The sequence below is a fragment of the Magnolia sinica genome, chromosome 2 (genome assembly GCF_029962835.1).
Source record: "Magnolia sinica isolate HGM2019 chromosome 2, MsV1, whole genome shotgun sequence".
Taxonomy (NCBI): domain Eukaryota; kingdom Viridiplantae; phylum Streptophyta; class Magnoliopsida; order Magnoliales; family Magnoliaceae; genus Magnolia; species Magnolia sinica.
This window is the reverse complement of record NC_080574.1, coordinates 136,323,962-136,347,242: the sequence shown is the minus strand read 5'-3', so window position 1 is coordinate 136,347,242 and position 23,281 is coordinate 136,323,962. Positions and strand designations below refer to the sequence as shown.

Here is a 23,281-nt window from a genome sequence, read left to right as displayed (position 1 = left end):
ATCTCATATGAACTTTTGCTTGTTGCTGTTTATGGGCTGCGATTCTGTTAAACCATCACCTTTGCAGATGATATCTGGGATAATTTTCTTCATCATAAGCACAATTCATGGTGGGGCTCACCAGATGAACTGTCCAAATTCCGAGGTGGGTCCACCCTTATGGAATCCGTAGTCAAGGGCTAAACGGAAAAACAGGAGAGGAAGAAAACGATCTCAAAGCCGGTGTATCTTTGAACTTGACAGTTTGAAGTAGGGGAACCATCAAATGATCGACAATCTACTTGGCGATATTGGATTGCCCATGGCCCAGTGGAATGATCCTTTCCATATGATCCAGTGCCTCTATTTTGAACAGAAAATGGAAAATGGTCTACATTCAATGGCCAAAAACTGGTTGGTTGGTTAGTGATTTTCAGGCCTAGACAAAGTCAAGGTAGAGCCCACAAAACAGACGGTTCAGATTGATCATTGGACCATCGATTTGTAGTGTAGGATGAAGTTGCACCATGCCTTCCTCTGCTGCTATGAAACCTCCACACATTAGTCGGAAATAGTACCAATGTATTACCAAAACATTAGTAGTATTTATTGAATCTTCACTTTTCAGTAAAAGAAAATTAAGGACATCTTCACAGCAAGAACAAGGCAAAGATCAAATTGGGCGGCTAAGATTGTGCCAACCGCTAGATTCTTACAGCATCGTCCGGCCATGGTAGGGCCCACCGAACCGCCGGAGGGGATCGTCTGACCATGAAAAACACCACTAACTGTAGCTGCCTCTTTTATTAGGACACAATCTTCACATGAAACTCCCATTCAGCCGAAATCATGGGAGAAATGCAAGATTGCAATACTCCAAAAGGCAAAATTCAATTCACAAAAGTATAGCAATGAGATAGAATTTCAACAAGTAGAAAATGGAATGATGGAGAGCTTCTTTTTCCATTTAGTTCTCCCTCTAACAATCTCTTTATCTGTGGGGCCACCTTTGATTTGGACTAGGTGCGTATACCTTAATGGCCACTTATCAAAGGAACCCAACAGCCCTTGGCCGTTGAAAATCTCTGATCCCAAGCAAAATCCTCCAAGTATGTTGATGTTGTTGCCTTCTTCTTGCATTGAATTTTCATCAGGTTGGCAGAGGGATTGCACTATATCTGAACTGCCACACTCCCTTCTATATTCTAGTATGATGCTAGATAGCTGGTGGGCCTCCAAAAATAGCTCTGGGATTGTCTGGAAAATGAAAATGATTTGAGTGTTCAAATTCATACCATGGTTAAAAGACTCAGTGATTTGATCTGATTTGTTCATCCTGTTCGATAGGTCTGGCAATGGGTCGGACCGGGCTGGATCTTGAACTAGTCGGACATGCCTTTGGCTGGCTTACAAGTGGAATTCCACTCACCCGAGTTAGCTGAATCAGCCCGACTCTCCTGCATCGGATCTGACTCATGATATCAAACCAGATAGGGTCTGACCGACACTGAGTTGACTCGGCTGAGTCTTAAAACCTTGATAGATATGATGTAATATTTCTTCAATGCTGACTTGTGGTGTCAAACTCAATGGGACTCAGCCAAGTACGAGTCAACTCGTATGAGTCGGTAAAAAATGGGGTGGGTGAGCTGTAATACTCCGGTTTTTTTTTTTTCAGTGGCCGACAATGCGCCTGTACACCTGTCTCAACTACCTACTCGTAAGCAACCTTCGCGCTTTAGAACGGAACTCAAAATGTTCATGTGCAGTGCGCACTCAGGTACTACAATAGGAACGAAGGTTGCATACGAGCAGGTAACCGAGACAAGTGTACAAGCGCACTGCCGGCCACTGAAAAAACTAGGGTATTACATGAGTTGGGATATAGCATGTCCAAGTTAAGCCCGTGAGCTAAGTGACCCGAATAGGCCCAAACCATCACTTGGACTTGGTGCACCGACGATCAGTGAGTCGGGTTAAGTAGGTCTACTTCTCTGGTCTCTAGAGAGAAGGGAACTGATGTGCGGCACGGTTAGTAATCGAGCCAAAACCGAGTCCTAGATCCAACCTACAAGCCCTAGGGCTCGACTCAAACCCGACCCAAAGAGTCAGGCTGGGTTGAGCCAGCTCATCTTAATTGCCACCCAAGATGCTCGCAATGGCTACTTTGGAGAATCCTACTTCCCCCCACCTGCACTGATGTCACACGTGTGAGATACAAGTTGTTCATTAGGTGGTCCCTGCATGAATTGGTGATGTCCCACCAGGTCATCAAGTAACTTACAGTTTGTAATTTTTCATAACTGTCCATTTTCTTCATAAATATTTGCTCTTATGATATTTTTGAGCCATGGGACACACCTGCCTGATGAACGGCTGCGATCTCATTCACGAGTACCATGTTGGCACGCTTGGGAGAATTATCTTGGAATTAATCATAGCTATGTTACTCAGTGAATTACCTCTAGCATCCATCTGACGTATTTAACGTTGTTGACATGATGGTTCATGTCCAAATCACTTCTCTTTGGCTGCAAATCCAAAACTTATGTTAGAAATGAATATTAGCTCCATCACTATAATTTATTAGATGGTCCAATAGTCGTTGATTTATTTTTTTTATTATGGACCACTTCTCTTTCATACCATCCATTATAAGGCCCGCTAATTGGATGGTTAGGATTATCTAATTAGTATGGTTTATTAACTCCTGTCCATCTATTGTAGGGCCCACTAGATGAACGGTCTAATCCATCATCATGTCGTGCCACGTGTACAGTGGGAGGTAGCTTGTATGGGAGATCTCATACAGGTTGGATTTATTGGGAAGCGCGGAAGGTGAGCCCTCAAGATCTGACGGTCTACACGATGTTTGGAACCTTTACAAAGCAGAAGATTGACGCTCCAACGGCCCGCCTATCTACTACTGGAGCAGATGGAACTATTCACACCTCTGTTCCTACGGTATATAGTGGCCCCGGATTGCGATCTATGGATCAGATCGTCCCAAGGACAAGCTAAGATGGACAGACTACCGTGCACACTATATCTCTCTGTATACTCTCGGTATTTCGTATGATTGTTTAATGCGAGAGAGAGAACGTATCCCTTTTTATAGGAAATGAGGGAAAGATCGGATGAGATAGGATGAAACCATATTATCCGGTCAAATCTCTATCTCTTATCATATTTCAAATTCAAAGTTGAATTTGAAATCTCAACCGAATGAAAAAGAAGGCCGAAGAAAGCCTTAACATATAGGACCCACCCACTAGTGATTGCTCACCAGTGGGCCCCACTGGCCTACGTCCAACATCTTCCACTCAATCACATTGTGGGATAGGCACAAAAAATTTGTCCATCTAACTTGCCTAATAACAATCAAAAACCAAAGATCGCGATCAAAAGAATCAGAGGCGTGAGACCAGCTGGATCACCATAATCTTCTCACAGGTGCTTAAGTACTAAGTGACCACTTGACTAGTACTCAATAACCCAAGCTTTGCAATGCCTGTCTTAGTCCGCATGACCACACCAGATGGAGTTAACTCCTGACCTGGAGTACTCGGCCAACATACGCACTTATCCAACTTATCGAGTTATTATGAAAACTTGATTTTTCACAAACTTCGAATAAAACCAATTCAAAGCAATACTTATATATATATATATGCTTTTTAAGAAAAATATTGTTTGCAAAAGTCTAATAAAAACAACTCGATACTGCCGGCGGATAAGTCTTCAAGTGCGTATTTATAGTTCTAGAAACTTGGTGTAGCTGTCACGAGATCTTCCCCACGCAGATGTGTAATTTGGAATTAATCAAGCTGCTTTCCTAGCGTAACTGAGTCTGGCCAATCAAGGACCTTTCGTCATGGTACACTAAAGTAGCAACACTCAATCTCATCCTCATATACACAAGAGGAGGGTAGCTAAGGACACAAAGAGTCACCTACAGGACTGGCTACTCGCACGTTGCAATGATTAGATTGAATCAAAGCAATCTGTAGGTAATAGGTCCCAGTACATGGCTACAATCCACGTCGTAAAGTAGACAATACTAGGTGAATGTCAGGTCTACAATACGCAGGTCATTCTACATAAGGTACGACTCATCTCATAACCTCATAACCTGGCTTTAATTTCAGGCCATAACATTGATCGCATGTAACGGAATGGTGCGATTATGTTATTCGACTTTATCAGTCTCATCTTCAATCTTTATAAGATTGTAGGCGGATACGACTCACTCATATCATCATCCTTTATTATTCACAATAAAGGGAAGTTCATACCTCAATGTATAAACATAGCCCTAAATGTACCTTTCTTATACATTCAAGGTTGGTCAACCCGTGCGAGTGGGTGACCGGCCTGCCGACAAAAAATAGAAATCCTACATGATTTTAAGGTAAATGCTGATGATCTTCATACCTAGTTATATTAGTGTTCAATACTGAATAAAAAGGAATATAATATTCATTAATAAAATATCAAAGGTACTACAAAACAAGTACATCAGTCAAGCTTTCTTCAATCCCATCTGCTTGACGTGAACCTGAAATAGATCTCTAACCATAGGTTTCGTCATGGGATCAGCCATCATTTCCTTAGTAGGAATGTAGCTGAGGGCAACTTTCTTATCTCTCACTTGATCACGGACGTAATGATTACACTTGTACAATGGCTAACACATGTATGGTAGCCAACACGTGTATACATGTACAACAGCTAATGCACGTACAGTGGCTAACACATGTATGGTAGCCAACACGTGTACACATGTACAGCAGCTAATGCACGTACAGCAGCTAATGCACGTACAGCAGCTAACACATGTATAGCATGTATAACACGTGTACAACATGTACAGCACGTGTTAACTTGTATGTGTACAACACGTGTTAACTTGTACAGCACGTGTTAACTTGTATGTGTACAACGGTGCTCATCTACAGCACGTGTTAACGGTCACGTGTACAACGGTGCTCATGTACAACACGTGTTAACGGTCACGTGTACAACGGTGCTCATGTACAGCACGTGTTAACGGTCACGTGTACAACGTGTATAACACGTGTACAACATGTATACAATAGCTAACGTGTACAACACGTGTACAACATGTATAACACGTGTACAACATGTATAATTTGCTAAATAACACGTGTACAACAGTAATTTGCTCTGATATAACATCTATACAGTAGCTAAATAACACGTGTACAACACGTGTACAACATAAGCTATTGCAGATTAGCTATTTTTTTTTATTTTTTTATTTTTTAATAACTCATCACATCTGATGAGTCTTATAAATCTAAACGGTCCACATGAAGCAGAACCTCATGAAATCCCCTGGTACCAATTTTTACTTTGAACCAAAACTTTGGTGGGCCATTACAAATTCAAACATTTTCTTCCCTCGATTTGAATTTCTCTTTGCTATGGCCCACTAGAATCTTAGATCAGTGTGAAAATTCACCTCCTGAGGTTTCATGGGATTCCGCATCTTATTGACCATTCGGATTCGACACCAATGACACGAGAGTAAAGGTGCGTAGGTGAGCATGCCTTTAAGTGGTGTAGTTCAATACAACAACTATTAGTGGATATATTTCTATTAAACAACTATTGGTGGATATGATGTACACGCATGAGGTACAATATGTGGACCATTCCATAAACCAATTACATGTTGTACATTAAGATGTATGGAATCATAAAGATGTACATGATCATCTTGGTCCATCATAATCGGGCTTACATGCACATGGCATATGTGTATACAAAAAACTAATCCACCGTACACATGCTGATTTGATACCATTCGTAAAACATGAATTCCAATCCAAAAAAAAAAAGGATGGGTTACTTACCTTTTTAGATGAATATAATCGGAAATCCGCCGTTAAATATTCTCTGATACCACTGTTGGGAAGCGCGGAAGGTGAGCCCTCAAGATCTGACGGTCTACACGATGTTTGGAACCTTTACAAAGCAGAAGATTGACGCTCCAACGGCCCGCCTATCTACTACTGGAGCAGATGGAACTATTCACACCTCTGATCCTACGGTATATAGTGGCCCCGGATTGCGATCTATGGATCAGATCATCCCAAGGACAAGCTAAGATGGACAAACTACCGTGCACACTATATCTCTCTGTATACTCTCGGTATTTCGTATGATTGTTTAATGCGAGAGAGAGAACGCATCCCTTTTTATAGGAAAGGAGGGAGAGATCGGATGAGATAGGATGAAACCATATTATCCAGTCAAATCCCTATCTCTTATCATATTTCAAATTTAAAGTTGAATTTGAAACTCAACCGAATGGAAAAGAAGGCCAAAGAAAGCCTTAACATGTGGAACCCACCCACTAGTGATTGCTCACCAGTGGGCCCCACTGGCCTACGTCCAACAGGATTGCAATTGGAGTATGATTAAAAACAAAACTTCTAATGTTCTAAAATGAGATTGAGATAAGTGCACCACGGGCTTGTAGATGCATGGGCCGTTAAGTCGTTGATCATGACCGTCCGTTAGATTCAGATTAGTATTCATGAGCCTCCATGATGAATGCATGGAGAGATTGGTGAACTTTTACATCCGATCAACACCAATCAAAATGGACAGTTTGGATCATGTACACCGATTGAAGGTCCAATGATCAGTATAATCCATTCAAGAGAGTTCCATTTTGGATAATATAGGTATCCAAAGAACCGTTTTGATCAGATGACCATAACCATCCTGACCGTGGATTGGAAAACCGACGGTTGTGAAAAGGTAAGCCAATGTTTAGAAGGTTAAGATCCTCTGATCAATATGAACTTTTCATGGTGGCCCCAGTGTGACAAATATCTCCGGGAGTATGAAAATATCGTGATAATCTCTCGAAAACGACACCAAAACGATATTATCATGATATTTTCAAACTCTCGGCAGATTTTAAAATATTACGTTTTTACCGCGATATAATCCCGATATTTTTTTTAAATTATTATTTGAGTTTTGAATCTATTCATTATTTGAGATTTTCCCGATACTAGCCCGAGAAATTGCCGAGAACGAGAAGTGTCACAATGGGCCTGGGTGGCCCAATGGGGCATCAAGATCAATGATCAAGACCGTCCACGTGTCTAGATCATTCCTCTTCTAATAATCATGATTTATGAAAGATTAATGGAAGGCTTACCTTCAAATCCGAGTTCACGTACTTGGCCTTGTCATCCAACTTGATGATCTTCTCCTGTCCATCGTCTTGGATCGCGTGCCGATCGATGAACCACGGGAAGATCTCAGCCCTTACTTCTTCAGGCATCTTTGACAGGCGCCGTGTTTTCTTGTTCATCATCACCCAAGTGCTGTCCATGATCAAAAATCTTTTTTAGATCAAGCATCACTAAACACCCTATCATCAAACCATCAAGAAGAATGGACGGTCTAGATTCATGCCTGGTCGCCCGTGCGAACACATGGCCCGTGTGATGGCTTCTGATCATCCAGTCCCTCCGCATCCCATTCTTCCCGGACGCTCCGACCCATGTGTTGATGTCCACCACCTCGCCCCTACAGTGCCATCCAACCGTTCAAATACCGATCCCTGACGATGATCATGATTAATCTACCGTTGATAATGATGATGATGATGAGGTGATGACTCACCAAATAGGATAGCTATGAACTTGGACTTGCATCCTTGTAACAACCCATATGAGATTGTTCTTCATCATGCCATGGGTCGCACCAAATCCATCCCCGAGCAGACCCGACATCCATACATGGTTCAGGGCAGTTTCCTACATGCATTCCATCAACCCTACGTAAACTGAAATAACTGCATGGGAACTTGCATGCTTTCCTAAATTGGGATGATCGCATGCAACCTGTTTGCACCGTAAGTGAGGTGTATTGGATAGATGAATATTCCAACCATTGATCTGGACTGGACATTTGGTCCGAACCACGATTCCAAAAATCACACTGATCGGACGATCACAACCATACGATTGATGGATTGCGAAGGACAGAGAGATGTGTTGAAACAAAGGTCGAAAGTTCAAACTAGAACGTGGGTCCCACTTTGGATTGATGATCTCTCAAGTATCATTTGATTGTGATGGCTAGGATCATCTGATCAGTGTGATTTCGACAGGGGTGGCCCACTGAAAGTGAGCTGGTTGGAATTGCAATCCATTTTCATCATTAGACCAATCACATGCAACCAGTTTGCACAGCAAGTGAGGTGTATTGGACAGATGAATACTCCAACCATTGATCTGGACAGGATAATCACACCAATCAGGCGATCCCAACCATACGATTGAATGATTGCAAAGGACAGACAGATGTGTTGAAACAAACGTCCAAATTTCAAACTAGAAGGTGGGTCCCATTTTGGATTGTTGATCTCTCAAGTATCACTTGATTCTAATGGTTAGGATCATCTGATCAGTGTGATTTCGGCAGGGGTGGCCCACTAAAAGTGGGCTGGATTGGAAATGCAATCCATTTTCATCAGTAGATGAATCTAAGGCAACAGTAAGAATGAGAGAATCACCTGAAGAAGATTGAGAATGGTCTCCAACGTAGCTGTTTTATCGGCGCCGACTTCATAAGATCGAACGACGACCGTCTGTGTATAGCCGACCCCACCATCGGTGATCAGGCCTTGACGGAACGGATCGGCGGATTGTTTCTTGGTGGGGATATTTTGACGGTCCACATCTCCTACGTGGGTGATGGAACCAGTTTCAGCCACAGATGGGGTGGAAACGAACGCTGTGGCCGGGCCGATGGATTGGGCCATGGAAATGGTAGAGCTCCCATTGATTTTGATTGAGCTCTTCTGTTTTTGGCTTGTTTTGTCATTTTCATTGGTAGAAGAGCATTTGGGAGGGTAGAAGATGGAATGGGAGGAGAAAGAAGCCATGGAAAAAAAAAGAAAAAAAAAGGAAGGTAGATGATGAAAAAGATTGAAAGAGGAGAGATGGAAGGTGGTGATTTTATAGAAGGATAGGGGTTGGCTTGGAAGAGCTTGAACCCCATCAGACGACATGCACTAAATCCACCGGGTTTCATAAAGTGAAAGTGGGGAACATGGTGATCCAAACCATTGATCTGATGGACCCCACAATAGATGGACTTTTCACCATGAATATCTTCCAAATAGGATAATCCTAACCTTTCAATCTGTGATCTGTGAATAGATGGTCCCCATTCAATGCAATAAAAGGACAAGGGTTGAATGGCTAGGATCTTCCAAGATAATATAAAGCATGATTTATATACAATGGAGCACATTAGATTAATGGTCTGGATCACTGAAGCAAGGGGCCAATGTGTGTGAACTCGACCTCGGAGTATACTTTCCATATCCTCCAGTGGAGTACCGTGTAATTCCCCCTAACTAAAAGACAACCGATGGAGGTGATTTTGTCAATGACAAATGAAATCATCAAGGCCATGTGTTGTTTGTTGAGTGATGCTTTTGGGTTGTAATTTCTGAGTGAAAGCATAGGAAAGATCGACCCTTGTGTTTGGGACAAACGGTTAGTTTTTGGCTTTGGCAGTTGGGAGTTTCAATTTTTCAAAAACATGGGGGTGGGCCCGAAAGGAGTGGGACCCACCCCTTTCTTTGGTGTGCTCCTCCTATGTGCTTGGATTTGTACTTACTGAGGTGACCGACCTAGGTATTTACATTCATGGTAGAGAACAATGGAAGAGCCCAGCCATAATCAAAAACACAAAATATGTGGGCCCACCCATCATAAAAAAATCAGAATATGTGAGCCAGAATTAAAAATATATTTAGGCCCCAGCCATAAAATAAACGAGGTTTCAGACATTCCTGAAACCAAAGGGATTTGAATACTTTGACTGTTTTACGGATTTCGTGTAGTTTATTGAAGTGTAAATTTATGTGGGGCCACTATGATCGTGGTGGGCCATCGGATAAAGGGGTCCCCAGCTCTCATTTGGTGATCACAGCCATTCGAAAAGGTTCAGCAAAAATTATTATATGACTCGTTTTTACTCCAACCGTCCATTTCGATTGCCCAGAATTGTATGGTTGTGATGATCCAATGATGGCTATTTATGAGCTATCTGCAACAGATTCTCCTGTCCAACTATGTTTATGATCATTGGTGTACGCTGGCTCCTCACCTAGCAATCCGAACCGTAAAAAGGTAAGGAATTAGGGCGTACGTTGCACCAAAGCTTGTGGGCCCACGCATCTCTCCTTCTGTGGTCCCAGCGCCGTATGCATTTTTTGGACAGTTGGCGAGTGTTGCGCGCCGACTATTAAGTGCTGTGTGCACCTTCAGATGAGTAAGGTTCCTACCCACTTTCTTTGAATAATGGGAGATAGATGTGTGCACCGACTCTCCGTTTTAACGGTCTCATATTAATGTAGTTTGTTTGTTTCTATGTTTATGGTCTTCGCCTCATACATCACTTCCGTTTTGGGTGGCTTTTAGACTGGGCTAGGGCTGTAAATGGTCAGGACCAGACCCAACCAAAATCAACATTTTGAATAGGCCTAGCCCAACATGCCCATCCCAAATAGTTCAAATCAGGCCAAAGCTGATCCAGGCCCAGTCCTTCGACAGCCCTAGACCATGGTCTTGGTCTTCGGTCGAGTCGTGACTGGATTAAGTCGGGAGTGAATCAGCCTGACTCGGTTGGGTGAGGGTAACTCATGGTAACCAAATGGTCCAGTCTGGAGTCGACTCGAAACCTGGCCCAAGTGAGAACTGAATCAAACTGACTCATCCAAGTCTAAGTGTGATTCGTGGTGTAGAACCAGATCAACTCCAACCAATTCTGAGTTAACTCGGACGAGTCACATAGGACTCATCTGAGTCCAAAGAACACGCCCAAAACTTGCTGGACTCCGTTTTTCTCATACTACACTTGTTGGGAATTTCTTCTACTGTACGTTTAGGTTCTCAGCTACCACATGCGGGGCCCATGGTTCAGTTATCCAAACATAATAACTGAACCATGGGCCCCGCTTGTGGGCCCCCAGAATAAAAGTCCATGTGATTTGGTTTACTCTCTTTCCCAAATTGCCATTGTATGAGGTGGCAGAACATGTGTGAAAGATCCCAGCTGCCAGCATATGTATTACCGATCTGGGCCAGCCATTCATCAGGTATTGAGCACTGAACATGCCATATGCCAAAGATCAGGGTAGTACACTCAGCAAGCGAGCCACACATGCACATTGAATTTGGACTGGTGGACCACCCATTTTTGTCATGTGATCAGTGGACCAATCCATGACATGATGAACGGCCCAAATCTTTTACACAGGTACAATCGCCAAATATCTCTAACACTCGAATCAGAATGCTTAAAGAAATAGAGTACTTATTTGATACTCAGACTGCACATGAAACTTGATACGCAAGCACTTCGTGAAATGTTACAAATATAAAGACTGAAATTGTACAGACTAAATTTTGGAACATTCTGCTAATAAGTTACTATCTAAAAATCAGGTTGATTGAACAAATCCTAACATCTGATACGTGGACACTTGTTTTTGAAATAAAAGCATTGGATAATTTTATTTATTTATCTTTCATTTTTGAACCGTCCAATAATGTTCAGCAATCCAATAGTTAGATAATCAAATAAGAGTAAGTTTTGGTTCGTGATACATCTAAACCGGCAGCCATAATTTGGGTGGTTTACTTTGAATAACTTGCACACCATATGCAATTTCTCAGCAATTTCTGACTGCACTGCATGCATCTCATCCACCTGCCAGAGTATCAAACATTTATCATAGAAACAATACATTTCACATCCGTTCATGCCCAAGACAAGTCTTGTTTTGTACGGTGAAAGACAAACAGAAGCTCTCAATTGATTATTTTAGCCCTTTGTTAATTTGGCACTTTCGCTTTGAAAATGAACGGTCATAATAAGCTTAATAATCAGAGGGTTGAAATATTCAATCCAAGAGTTTTCTTTAGGAGTCCTAGAGAGAGAGAGCCCAAAACCAAATGGCAAAAATCAGAGAGTGGGGGTGGAGAGAGCCCCAAACCAATTGCCAAAATCAAAATGTATCTTATTGCAATACATCGGGGTGTATTGAAGCAAACCTCATGTACCATAGACATTTTATTTAGCTTTCCATAGATCACATCCAGGATTTGGAAGAGTTGTATTAGGAGAGGAAAGAGCAGGGAAATGGTCTTGGGCATGTCCGTTAAGATGTATGTTAGATTGAAGGAAAGTAAAGGACAAGACAATCTCTTGAAACATAGTAAGACAAAACGTTCCTCGCCTTTTAGCCCATGATTAGCACACTTGAAACATAGTAAGATGAGGATTCCTAAAACTCTGGGAATTGAGGATCACTGACATGAAAGTCTTTCATAAAAGTTCCACGTGTTTCCTTCCTGACAGTCAATGCAGGTACCAAGTCTGGTGATCGGGACTGTTGTTCTTGTGGGCCACCGTGTGCGTAGGCCTGAACCCAAAACACAAGGTGGATTGGATTCTCCCGGCCATCCAGGAGTTTTCATGCGAAAGAATGGTTACAGCAGTGGTCTACACAACCAGCAAAACTCACAGCTGGATGGTCAAGAGCTGTCCAAGCACTGCGACTTCTGGCCCATTCACATGGAACATTTGTCATGTGTGCCATGAGGGAACTGCATAGAACTCCCACATGAAACCAAACATTTCTTATGTTTCGGTATTCCTGTCCTGGGACATGGTCCAAAGATCACATCTTATTATCCAAAACATCAGATGGCTAAGATCATGCACGGGCTAATTTTTTTTTATGTCCCGCCCATTGTGGTGCTTGAGAAACTGGCCAAACCATGATCCAGGGTGGCCACGATAATCTCTGTCCGGGAGCAGCATTGTATATTAGGCCTCCCAGTGAGGCCACTAAACAACCTCCCAGAAGCCAATAGTCGAGCCAAAACTGGTGGCTGAAAGGCAGGCCACTTGAATACGGAATGCTAGCCCATAGTTCAGGTTGTGTATTATACATTTTACTCCTACTGAAAATACAAACGGAAAGCAAATTGCAACATACCTGAAAAGATTGTTATGCTGAATCTACAACTCACAATGCAGCTGACTATCAATTCACCATCCTGTCATTTGTAGCTTTCACGGTTGAATAATTTCTGAAGAATTGCCTGTGTTCGGAAAAGTACCCAAAATGTCAACCACTTCACACAGATAGCATTAGTAGACATGAAAGTCAATGAAAGAAATCACAAATAAATACAAACTGTTTCATTAAGGAATCATTAGTGACCAATCATGGTTTAAAATCGACTGAGTAGACTCAGTTAGGGCCATCATCACCCCCAAAAACAAGCTCGAGTGTGGATTTCTTAAAATTTTGGCATCTAATTTAATTACACATTCCCCCTCAGATTTTCCCTTCTTCCCTGTTTTTCCAGATTTTTGGAATTTTCATCAAAAGAGGGCCTCGACAGAGCTTGGTGGAGTCATATCTGACTCAGAAAGTTGACTCAGTTTTGGTCATGACTGAGTCAGTCATCGATACCAAGCCTTGAAGTCTTCTTTCCAATTGCACGCAAGTATGAAGATGTCTCAAACAGCTAACTTCACATTGTGTTCGAGGATTGAGATTAAGATACAGTTACAGGTGATGGAATGCATTGTTATGAAGCAACTTACAGGACAGGAGCGGTTCGATTGCAACCCCTGATAGAGCTCCTGGGACGCTACCAGAAGTTTCACTGGACGGAATTCAATAGACAGATTCTGTCCCCTGCTGTCAGTAAAACTGACTAATTCACGTTCTAGCAGGTGTTCAAATGCCTGCAGGAAAAAAAACAAAAACAAAACAATAATGTTACCGGATCTTGCTTCTTGATTGAAGAAATGGAGAGGACTATCTGCTTGGAGTTCGTCCTAGTAGAGGATTATTGTACACACCCGCAAGCAAATATTTCGTGCATAATAATCAGAGGTTTGATAAGCATCATGTACGCTCTTGTACTCTGCCATAAGTGACAACAATAAATTCAGCAATCTAATATCTTAGGTGCATTTGGATGCACCATCCAATTGATTTGCAACAATTAGTTTAACAAAGTGGAGTGGCCAATTTGCAACTACTTCAGAATTCATATTGAGATGTTGAGCTCCAGACTGCAATTACATTGCTTCCGATCAAGGCCTGATCAGGATGCAACTGCATTTTTAGGGCCACTTCCTCATTATGACAACTAGGATTGATTGTTACAGGTGTGTTTGGTTGCACTAAATATCATGTGAAATATGACAAAATTTGATGATATTTGGTGCAACCAAACACACCCTACGATTTGGTCACTTGTTCATTGCTGAACTGAATGTTCACAATTCAATTTGGCAGTGCATCCAAACAGAGCCTTAATAACTAAGGAACAAGGGGAAAAAAGCACCATTCAAAATCGAACCTTTCATTATGGAATTGAAATTGTATGAGTTTTGTTCTTTGACCTCCAGCCTATGCATGCAGACCAGAAGATAGAACTCTAGTATGGAGGCATCTGCTCAAACAACTCACAAGAAATCTACAATTAACATCTTTAAAAATAATAATAATAATAAATAATAAATAATAAATAATAAAATAAAATAAAATTCCAACCTGCATCAAAAAGCCACATGCAGTTATTCCAGAGGTGCCTTCTATCTTAGGTGGACCATTAGAAATTAAACCCCAAATAACACCCAGTTGAAGATGACGATGGGCGGGCTCCATTTTGAACATGGCGAAAACATAGGCAGCAACTAAAAGAAAATTCCAGTAGGCAAGTTATCAATTTCTGCCTTTCCACCCCTCAAATAATACTGATCGTTCAACTTGAAACAAACGAAACATTATTTTCAAAGGATGGAGTTGCCACTAAAACCCTATTCCTGAAGTACCTCTGAACATATCACCAGAATCATTTTGCTAACATGAACTCATGCATGACTGCCCTGAAACCTATGTAATTTTTTGTACATTATGCATTATCTCGGGGAACAATGACATTAAATCGTCTTGATACATATTAATGGCCAGAGCTGCAGCTCCACATGGTCAGCCTATATACATCTTCACATATGATACAGAAGGGAGAGGTTTACAACTTGGGTGTTTTCGAGCTCAACCAGAACATGGTTGCAGAAATAAAATTATTGTCCATAACAAATCAGGTGTTGACAAAAGCTGCAAAATACAGTTGTTATTCGATTCTAATGGCCCATTTGGAAGTCAATGGAAACTAGGGCAGTCCCACTTCTTCGGCAGAAGTCCATGGTTCTGAATATCAGCATTGGGGAACATATCAACCCGGTCAAAAACAATATGATACGTGCGTCGTGTATCGATATCGGTCCGTATCAGATCATATCAGCCCATATTGGTTGACAAAAAAAGTAAGCCATAGAATTAAAGAAAATGTCAGGGAAAAAAGAGAATAATAAGATATTCCAGAATCAATCTTTCTTTTTCTTTTTTTGGACAAGCATATGATGGCGTATCGAACCATTCTTTGATGAGATGGTGTCCATCGGTTTGACTTGTTGAAGATCAACTAAATAAGCCCTAATTGAACACAATCAAGCATTATTTGGTGAACTAGGGCTCACTACATTGAAATACAAGAAAAAGAAGAAAATATCAAAAAGAAAGTGAGGGTTTACCCTTCTTTCCGATTTTTCCCATAATTGTCCGCTTCGCTTCAATTTGTCAAATCCCATTCAAATATTTGTTTTGATCCCAAAATAGGACTAAATCTACCCTAAAATGAGTTTTTAAGCTTCTCCCATGGTGTGTGTGTGTGTGTGTGTGTGTGTGTGTGTGTGTGAAGAGGAGGAGACATGAGTGAAATTTTGAAAAAAAAAAAAAAAAAAAGAAAGGAAAAACCAGAATTGGGCTTTTATGGGCATATCGGCTCTGTATCGGTGCTGATACGCCACGTATCGGCCAATACAGGCCGATACAGGCCGATATGGATCAATTTTTATTTTTTTGTATTAGGCCGATACGGCCCTATATTGCGTATCGTCTCGTGCCAACATGGATACGATAGAGCCATATTGGCCGATACGATACCGATATTCATATCTATGGGCAGAACCAATGGGCTCCTCTCGCCTGTTTTTTTAATCTTCAAATAGCATGTGGGAGAGCCATTCTTATCTGACTAGAGCCAGAACACATCCCATCCGCCACAAACAGGTAAGCTTCCAAAAAGGTGTTAGACCCAGCGATTTCAGTCAAGATACCAAGAAAAGATACGGTAACATAGCCCAGTAGATCCAATACAAGCCCAGTGCACAATCATTTCATAAACATTAGTTTGGGTGTTCCAAAAACATTAGAGCGTTCACAGACCTTGTAGAGTTTCGAGCTTGGGTTGCCTCTGGATGCACGAAATTGCAGTTCTGAAGTTCTCAAGTGATAGGAATCCAGACTCGAGATCCATGAAACTAACAGCATGAAATCTGGCAGCATGGTTTTCTAGAGATTAGCTTTGCAGAATTTAGATGTGCAATGCTCAAGCATTTAATGTGCTCTTTTGTAAGATGGGACTTACAGAAACCTCAATAGATAGCTGACACTAGCATCGACATTTGACAGTGAATTTAAAATCTCTACAAATCCATGATCACCTACTATGTTCTGAAAAATGTCAAGGCATTACTCACAAATCAGATCAGAGTTACAGCATATATGATGCAAAGCTAAGTGTAGAGCATCTCTCTTAGACACTCCTACAATGTGCAAATAGCTAGCAATTTCCTGTATGAGGATTGATGAAGTAAGAAGGAAGTGACTAGTCTGATTTCTCATTAAAATAGCCACTGGACCATGGATAAAATATCAGTCAGCTTGGATGAGAATCACGGTAGCCAATTCCAAAAAAGGCCCACATGGCATGTCCCTGGGAATTGATCCAAATCAGCCAAGACACAGTGCAACTTGTCCTTATTAGCGATACTCAAAAGTGTTGACTCCTCTGTATCACTGACACATACAGTCAACGCATCCATATCGCTGATATCTGTGTCAGGGATACTCCAGCACAATTCGCCTGTCTTGACTAGGATGAACAGCAATCAGGTATCTTGTAGTCTTATTGCATCTTGTCCAAGTTATATCAGTATCATCAATGTGACCTGGACATGGCGCACACCACATTGAGCATCGAAACCAGCATTTTGATCTGTGCACTAGAGAGCCTCTGTTCACTTCAATACGGTGTATATTTTCAGCAGATGTTCTTAGTTGGAGTCTTTTGGCAGCTCTGAAAGTCCATAGTTGTTTCCAAGCAATCAAGGAAAATAAATATATGCCTGAGGGATACATGGATCTTTGCATTGAACTCAGCAGCATAGTCATGAGGAACATCTAGGTCAGTTGGTAAAGATAATATGTGTTCTAACAATCTGCAAAACCCAGGAGGAAATAAGATTAATATAAGGCATTTCTTGACTAAATTCACAATTCTTGAGCAAACTTACCACAGATTCCATGAGTCAGAATCAAGGTATACAGTAACGGTAATGGCCAGCGTAATAGTCGGCCATATGACCGTTAGTATACAGGACATAGCAGTAAAAAAAAAAAAAAAAAAATAGAAGGGAAAAAGTGTATCGGCCCGTTACAGTCTAGTATCAACCTGTTACAAGCCTCTCTTTTTTTCAGATCATGAGTTACAGCCCTGTATCACGTAACGGTTCCCACCATTACCATAACGTAACAGCCATCACGTAACTGTTTTTTAATACCTTGGTAAGAGTACAAGTACTAACCTTTGTATGTCTTCGGTTGATGGAGGGACAAATAATAGCTTCCTATGTGAGAAACGGGATCGTACTCTCTTTTCTAAGAGTTGGTCTGCATCCTGCATTATATGTAGCCAACTTAGGAACCAAGACAAATGAAAACCATTTCGAGTGGGAGCATAAATGGTTGGTATGTTCCCTTCAGTAAGAATTATTTTTTTTTTCAGTGCAGAAAATGGAGGTTAGGCAACGTTTAGTTGGTGTATTTGGTTATGTATTAGAAAAGTGTGTCATTAATGGCACCATTTAACTCTTTTATCTCAAAATTTCAACTTTCATCACTTTCATATTTTCATTCTTCGAACACAGTATTCCTTGGCGTAGTGGCACCACATATACGATTCTCTGATATTTACGTGCACCCGGATTGGTTAGAACGTGGAAGGGTTTAAGCCTTTGTTGGATCCTCCAATTAGTTTGCCTCTACTGCCATTCAACTGGAACTAATGGTTCCATGTCCCTTCTTTTTTTCTTTTTTTGGCTGTTTTGCTTTTGATGTGTCTTCTTCCTTTCCCTACCTCCCACTCTAGCTGGTTTACTAACGTAGAAAGAGCATAACATGGAAAAAATAATAATAATAAATAGTTAGATAAATAAATGAAACCAGTGGAGCCCCATACCAAGCGGCAACTGACACCAATGACTACAGCCTGTGAAGTTAGAGATTGCAATGCGTCCAGCAAGCTATAAAGTAACCGCTGCTTTCCCTGCAAATTATACAATAGAAGCATTAACAACTTCAGCACCAGATAGCCAAGTATATCATACTTGTAATTCTTGAAAGAGGCACAGGTATTGAAAAAAAGGACATGATGTGTTCTGTTTTTCTGTTTTGGTCAACAAAAGGCCATAAGCCAATAACTAGAAAAAAGGAGTGAGCTTGTGAAAATAGCAGTCAAGCTTCAGAATTCAGAAGTTTCTAACTAGAAAGGAAAAGCACGGAATGGAATTACAGATTTAAGGTATACCTGAGTGAAGAGATCAAACTCGTCCAGAACAAAAATGATGGTCTTATGAGCTAATCCACACTCTCTAGCAACAGAAAGCCATCTTAAAATGAGTAAATGCAAATAGCACTGTAATTATGAAATGCACAAAAAACAAAAAAAAAAAAAAGCATCTTTCTACATTTGAATTGCACTCACCGCAACATGGCTATCATGAATTGAGTGTTATCATCAAATGAGGCCTGCAATAGTACAAACCATCCAAGAGCTTAAGAAGCACAAACTTGTCTAGATTGGAAAATCTACAAGATTCAGTGTTTCTTGATCAAGAAAATAACGGCCAGGAGAAAATTGAGAGTGGCACCATTTTTGAGAATAACAATTGATGCTCCAAGCATAGTTGTCTGGCAATTTCCTGGAAAATTAATAAGCATTTCAATACAACAAGCAAGCCAAAGAGGAAATCCTTCTTCAGAGAAAGATAAAAGGATGAATGCTATTCTAAGAAATTTTAGAAAATTTATGACCAGCCAGCCACCTTCACATACAGATCGCATGCTGAAGCTCATGGGGAAATTATCTTGGGACATAGTGACATACTACCAGTCTACCACAACAGATGTTGAAATATGAATATTCCTCACATTTTTTGGATGGATTCTTATTCCCTCACACTTTTCGATAGATTCAAAGCTGGCCTCAATTAGTTAGGGCAAGGCTTTGATGATGTTTGATCTTTGGATAGATTCATGTATATAAGGTGATTTTTGGAATATTACCTTTCCATTCATTGGTATATATCAAGTGAACAATGCATTATAAATCACATTAGCCTACTTCATTTACTTTCTTTTTCTAGGAAAAACCAAACAAGGAGACTTTTTGGGGAATTAGGATTTTCCAGTAAGTTCTAGACTAAATTTCTTCTATATAAGTATATATGGTACAATTACAACGCACATGACAACAAGTCCTCTGCCCATGAGCAAACAAGGCAACTTGATTAATGGTAGCCAAGACAAACACATTTATACCATTGAAAGCGTGATTGTTCCTTTCTTTCCAAAAAGCCCAAAGGATAGCCATGAAACAAACAACTCAAATGAGTTTGGGTTTTCTACAAGGGAGCCGCAATCTCCAAGCTTTGACAAGTTGTCGGATGGAACCAACATCAACCAGGCCACCTTAAGCTGTTGAAAGCACCCTCCCCAAGCATCATAAGAGCAATGAATGAGTTGTTGGTTAACATGTTCAAGATCCCATAGACACATACAATAGCCACTAACAAGGATCATATTCCAATGACGCAGACAATCTAACATCAGTATACAATCCCAGCTTGCAAGCCACGCAAGCCCTAGGAGGGCAAAGATAGAAAGAACAAGTGACGAACTATGCGATAATCTTGCAAAGCATGGCAGTCAATACTCATGTGACCAGCAGTTTACACGTGGCATACATATTATGTACTCAGTCCAGACCATCCAGATTCTGGGCATTATAGACGGAGCATAGATCAAATGTCACATTGATGGGACAATCCAAAGACTCAACCACCTTCCACCACACACGGGGCTGAAAATAAAGATGTTCAACGGTCCAAATTCAACCGGCCCAGTGACCATGTCTGACTGTTCAATCGTCCAATCAAACTGATTTTTGGGCTATGCCCTATCCAAAATGGAGCCCACAATTTGGATGAACTAGATTGAGTATGAGTACAATACACATCATACTCTACCAGGTTATCATATAATTCATCCAAATGAACCACGCATTTATACAATTCCACTTCTAAGGGATGTGTTGTATTAAAACAAAAACAAAACAAAACCAAAAAAAAAAAACTCCATAATAACACGATAAATGTAGGAGAACCAACCTTGATTGCACAATTATCATCACTATGCAATAGTCCATTCAATCTAACCTGAAAATATATATATATACATAATTCCAATATTAGCTTCCGCACTATCCAGAATACAAATGGCAACCTTAACATTTCTGATGCAACAACCCAGGAATTGAAGCATCCACTCATCCTTCTCAGAATCTAACAGTTGCTATAACAAGATCAATGCCATCAAAATTGTGAAGCAAACCCATACCAGTGATATCATATTGGGGTATTCAACATTTAAATCTCTCAGGACAAGCTCCAATACCTTAAAACAAAATGGAAGCAAACAAATGAATAAAATAATATCAGTATTTTATAAAATGAATTGAAAGGAAAAGTTGCCTTACGGCGGTTTTCCCGCATCCACGGGGGCCAAGTAGCAAGAGTGAATTGTTGCAGGCCTCAGTAATGGAATTGGTGATGATGAACTTCAGCTTGCTGAAACCCGAATATCAAAAATAACAATAGTATAAGTAGTGATGGTGGTAATTTTTGGGAATAATAATAAAAGAACTGATTGGCTATAGACAATGCACCACAAATTGTGGTTCCTAAACACCTTTCATGCCAACATGCCACTTGTGTGGGACATCAGTACCATGAAAACAGTATGCCCCACTATGAAGATCACCGGGCACAAATTGGGCCGGTCATTTATCAGGTGGGCCACACTGTTGGAATCGATGGACAACCGGCGGTCTGACTCAACATACAGGTGTGGCCCATCTGGTTAGCAGATCAACCTAACTTTTGAGAAGGGTGGTCTTCATGTTGGGGCCTACCGTCTTCACGGCACTGATGTCCTACATAAGGGGCATGGTGGTGGGGCACTACAGCTTCAATGCACATCATCTCCCACCAATAAAATATGGTGGGCGGATGGTATTGTAGCCTGTAGGTGTTCGGTTCTCTTAAGGGGTCGTTTGGATGCCTGTAAATGGTTTACGTTGTAAATGATTTACAGATAAATAATCATTTACGGCCTGTCCTGTTTGGCTTTAAGTTGTAAATGATTTACAGGTAAATGATTTTCTGTGTTGGGATAGCCTGTAAATTGTTTATATCCTCTAATTGAGTTTTCAAAGGGGGGTAAAAAGGTAAATGAAATCCAGCTTTTTGATAGGAAATCAAAAGAGGTAAAAGCTGTAAATGATTTACAGGCATAAATCAGCATCCAAACACAACCTGTAAATGATTTACAACTAGCCCCATTTATGGGGATCCAAACGACCCTAATAGTAATAGCGCAGCTTCAATTCACACAATGAGCGCCAAGAGTCGGAAAGCTCATCATCTCCCACCATTGAAGGATGGTTGGCGGGAATCCAAAAAGAATTCCAAAATGAGAATTTTTCAAACGCCCAATTTGAAATGCTCGTTGAGATTCATGCCCACCATTATTGGATGGTGGAAGATAAATCCGCACCAACTCTCAGTATACGTTGGGCGCACTCAAACTTCTCTCTAGCGACAATAACAAAAATAATAATAGGGAGACACCATTTACACCCATTCTGAGTGATAGATACACCCATCCTTTCTACTTTGGGTTGGTGAAATAGTACAACGTTGTACTGTTCTATAACCAGAAACGCAGAGCATGGGTATGTTTTTCCATTCCAAAGCCCTAATTAACAACAGCCACGACAAGACCAAGCTGATATTTACAACCATTCTTTTTATGCGTACACACCATTTATCTAGTTTTGGTACTAGAGTCGAAAACCTTTGTGTCATTCTAATAACAGCGGGAGAATAAGGAGGGATGAGAGAGAGAGAGAGAGAGAGAGAGAGAGAGAGAGACCTGTAATTGGAATCTGGAGAATCGGAGAGAGGAGTGAAGAGGAAATTAGGGTTACAGAGACGGGATCGGAGAAGGATTAGGGCTTTTTCAGCTGCGGCTTCTTCCATGATTTGGAATCTGGTACAAATGGGCGGGAAACGGAGATGGGGTTATGTATTGGAACGAGACTTGCTAAGGAGACTCGCGCGGTTGGATGTTGGTAAGGCTGTACATCGAGTGGAGTCGAGTCGAGGTGGGCCAAGCTTGGCTTGGCTTGGCTTGTCCGTGCTCTTCTCCGTGCTCGAGCTCACCATTGAAGCTTAATTTGTTTGCCAAAACTTTCGAGTCAAGCTTGCAGTGAGCTAATGGATCAAGTCCGGCAAGCTTACATCAAGTCGAGTCAAGCTTGCTCCCAATCTGCAACTCGTACTTGACTTAATGCAGCAATCTAATCCAATTGACCCAACTCCCAAATCAAATATTTAATTAATAATACACGCGCATATATATAATATTAGATAAAAATCATAGATAGTACTTTGTTGTTAATACTCAGAGAGATAGAGAGACGGAGAGCTCAATTGAGTGTAGGTCGTATAGCTGAGACAAGCTGGGTAGACACTGAGTCAAGCTCAGGCGAGTGGAGAGAGAGAGAGAGAGAGGAGCTCGAGCGTAGCAGGTTAGGTAAGGAAGGAAAATGGTATGAGAGGAATAGATAGGCATGATAGGGTTTTATGTTTTAATTTTTTAATTTTTTAATATTATATAATATACATTAATATATATAATAATATGTTTGAGTCGAGCCGAGCTCGAGCTTTGAGCAGA

General features: G+C 41.0%; 2 protein-coding genes across 2 annotated transcripts; both read right to left on the bottom strand.

The window, feature by feature from the left end:
• Nucleotides 1–802: 802 nt before the first annotated feature.
• LOC131237815 (palmitoyl-acyl carrier protein thioesterase, chloroplastic-like) lies at nt 803–9,163 on the bottom strand. The gene is made up of 6 exons (XM_058235817.1): nt 8,546–9,163; nt 7,651–7,784; nt 7,441–7,554; nt 7,181–7,349; nt 2,442–2,510; nt 803–1,236 (listed from the first exon to the last, which is right to left on the bottom strand). The coding sequence occupies exons 1-6, from the start codon at nt 9,041–9,043 to the stop codon at nt 904–906; spliced, it is 1,317 nt and encodes a 438-aa protein (XP_058091800.1). The 5' UTR covers nt 9,044–9,163; the 3' UTR covers nt 803–903.
• Nucleotides 9,164–11,344: 2,181 nt separating this feature from the next.
• LOC131237812 (origin of replication complex subunit 4) lies at nt 11,345–22,610 on the bottom strand. The gene is made up of 17 exons (XM_058235810.1): nt 22,475–22,610; nt 21,018–21,108; nt 20,879–20,935; nt 20,650–20,697; nt 19,132–19,182; nt 18,966–19,009; nt 18,789–18,852; nt 18,441–18,527; nt 17,788–17,879; nt 17,340–17,421; nt 16,569–16,654; nt 16,367–16,476; nt 14,436–14,528; nt 13,930–13,994; nt 13,669–13,812; nt 13,052–13,157; nt 11,345–11,757 (listed from the first exon to the last, which is right to left on the bottom strand). The coding sequence occupies exons 1-16, from the start codon at nt 22,579–22,581 to the stop codon at nt 13,116–13,118; spliced, it is 1,263 nt and encodes a 420-aa protein (XP_058091793.1). The 5' UTR covers nt 22,582–22,610; the 3' UTR covers nt 11,345–11,757; nt 13,052–13,115.
• Nucleotides 22,611–23,281: the final 671 nt, after the last annotated feature.